Here is a 2,913-nt window from a genome sequence, read left to right as displayed (position 1 = left end):
CCTGCTGATGACCAAAAATGGACTAATACCATTTCCCTAAAGGAATAGGGACACACACTCCTCATAAGCAAGAAAATTTGCAGTTTCCACCTGCTGGCAGAAGATGGTAAATACTTAATTTGTAGAGGAAGAAAGCGCAGAGTTATTCTACCTTAAAACTCAAACTACTCGTGTGTAAGACTTTCAAAAACCAAACCGAAATAGCCTAGAAAACTGAAACATCACCAAAATATTAACAGAATTCTTTGGAATTACAAAAAAACATTCAGGCGGTTAAAAACTAATCAGTTGATGGTCTCGCTAACTTTTAGCATCAGCCTAGACAGCCTGCTAAAAGTCTATTTTCCCTTGTTATGATTATGAAACAGATTGCAGTGTTCTGATGAGGAAATGCAGAACCCAAACTAACAGCCACCATTTCCCGTAATCACCATGCTGGGGGAGGGGTGGGGGGGAGGAAGGGAGGATAAAGGGGGAAGGTAAAGGGCAAGGGGGAATAACCACAGTAAAGACTAGTTAAAAACATATGAACGGAGTTGTGAGAGTTTCAGAAAATCTAAGAATTAAGAATAAAGAACAACTGACACACCTTCTGAAAGAATGGCTTCCTTCAAATAGAGTAGCACATCTGCAAATTTTCTGACATCATTCACCAGTTGCATGATGTATTCTGGATCCACAACAGGATTATCATAGCAGTCAGAGTTGGAGCTAATGCTGCTCAGAGAGCTGCTCTTGGTGCTGCGCCCCATTCCCCAATTTCCTGAATTAGAGATGGTGAAGAAGTTGGAGGTAGACAGTCGGGCTAATCCCAAACCACGCTTGTTACTTCCACCGTTCTGTCGCAACATCCCAGCAGCCGCTGTGCTGATAGAGCTCTCGCAGTTAACACTCAGTGTCACTTAATGTCCATTTGACAAGCCAAAGATGAAACCCTTAAAAATTGTGAGGGGGGGGGGGGGGGGAGGAGGTGGAGGAGAAGGAAAAATGCTGATTAGTATAGAAATATATGTGAAGTAATACTTCTGTACTGACAAGATCCAAAACTTCTTTCAAGATGATACTGCTTTACATTACGATGCTTAAGTATTATAAAGGTTTTTGACTGTTTGAAGTTATTTTAATTTGTACAGCAGATACAGTGCTGCATAAAAATCAATGGTATGCAGAAATTATTTCAAAAGCTAATTAGGATGCATGCTTATTTCACGAGAAAAGTTTCTTCCCTGAATATTTATTCTGGAAACCTTCAGAATCAAGTTCTTTACAGTTACCCTGAGACCTGTTCTTTACCACGAAATGTTACTACAACTGAATACAACTGCAAAAACACTTGATAGGATATAGACCATAAGCAACAGCCCCGCTCGCATCAACCACCAAGCTGCATTCAGCATCCTGTCTCTTAAGATAATAGACAGCCTTGATCTGATAGGATGAATTTTCTTTGTGTAGATTGTGCCAAGCAAGAAACCATGGCCTATCACAGTTCCCCTCAGAAAGAAAAACATCCTGAAAGAAGTTATGTGGGCTTTTCAGCCTGCTATCTTTTAATATGAACGGCAATCAAAGGAAAGACATAGAAAAGGGAAGAGATTTAAAAATATTTTACTATCAAAGTTTACCTGCAAATCTCAGTGCAGTTATCTTGAAGGGTGTTGCTCTGCTTTAGCACACCTTAAAAGTTCCACCATAAAACTGCACAAAATCTGGGGGAGATTATATTGGTATAACTAAGCAACTACCTGCATTCCTTTCGTTTAGGAAGAACAGGATGCTACCGCAAATTTCCCCATGTCAGGTTAAGCGATTCATTTCAAAGCAGCAAACTCCAGGCGGCGGAGTCAGGTATGGTTCCAGCAGCGCGCACAATGCGTGCTATTATTCTCTCAACACCAGGAGAAATTCTCAGTGTTTACACTATATGGTAAATACTAGAGGGAAAAAAAAAACCCAAACAAATTGGAACACGACAGCTAAAAAGTTAACATGGGTTGCAGACATATCTGCAGCAAAATCTCAAATTCAACTATTTTTAGCTAAAAATAAAAGTTATTACAGTCTAAAAACAGAGGCTGAAATGGGTTATCCTGCATATGTTTGTATTTGGTTAGACCAACTGAAAAAGTAGCACCTTTAACATTTCAAACACTCCCACTATGCATTTCAACAGGTGTTATTCCAACACACTTCAATTATTTTTCCATTATTTCTGCTTTATTTCTCTTTGCAATTTAAAAATATCAGAGGAAATGTGGTCAAAGCAGTTGTTTTTGTAATTAATCTAGCAGGCCTTCCAGGGAGTGTGCGCTGGGGGAGGGGGAAGAAAACGTCAGATTTTAACACAAATTAGCCGCTCTAATTTCTGTTTACCGTTTAAAGTCAGTACCTGTAAGAGTACACATGAGACTATACAAATAACGCAGATAATTAAGCAATTCCAAAGACCTCAAGTAGATTGAAGTGAGGTTTACATTAAACATAATGTTTAAGCAAGTTTCTTCTGTTCCCACATACAATTCTCATGGCTACAAAGCTACTTTGCAATCACGCCTTGCAATTACAGGAAAAAAAAGCCGCATAACCTTCTCTCCTTTTAACAAGTGTGATATCTATTTATATTGAGACAGAGATTTTCATATTATTTAAAAGACATGCCTCTTTTAACTCTGGCCAGCTTCAGAGCCAACTTTAAGTAGCATGATGTGTTAGACCTGTTCCCGTAGCAAGTCCACGCTTTTAAAGCTGTGTTATTTTAGAGATATGTTGCTTTTTTTTTTTTTATTCAGACAAGCAACAAGTAGTACAATAATGCCACCCCTCTGAAAATCGTGACAGCGATGACAAAGTGTTTCTGAATGGGAAAAACTTGAGAGAAACTTTTGCCGCAGAGCAGCAGCAGAACCAAAACTG

General features: G+C 39.0%; 1 protein-coding gene across 1 annotated transcript in view; it reads right to left on the bottom strand.

The window, feature by feature from the left end:
- ARHGAP29 (Rho GTPase activating protein 29) overlaps positions 1–936 on the bottom strand; it is a 54,420-nt gene extending 53,484 nt beyond the window's left edge. The window contains exon 1 of the mRNA XM_009333772.1: positions 590–936. Within this exon, the coding sequence (XP_009332047.1) occupies positions 590–851 (262 nt within the window). The 5' untranslated portion in view covers positions 852–936. The remainder of the gene's footprint in view (positions 1–589) is intronic.
- Positions 937–2,913: the final 1,977 nt, after the last annotated feature.

The sequence above is a fragment of the Pygoscelis adeliae genome, unplaced genomic scaffold (genome assembly GCF_000699105.1).
Source record: "Pygoscelis adeliae isolate BGI_AS28 unplaced genomic scaffold, ASM69910v1 Scaffold10, whole genome shotgun sequence".
NCBI classification, from domain to species: Eukaryota; Metazoa; Chordata; class Aves; order Sphenisciformes; family Spheniscidae; genus Pygoscelis; species Pygoscelis adeliae.
This window is presented reverse-complemented; position numbering and strand designations above follow the sequence as displayed.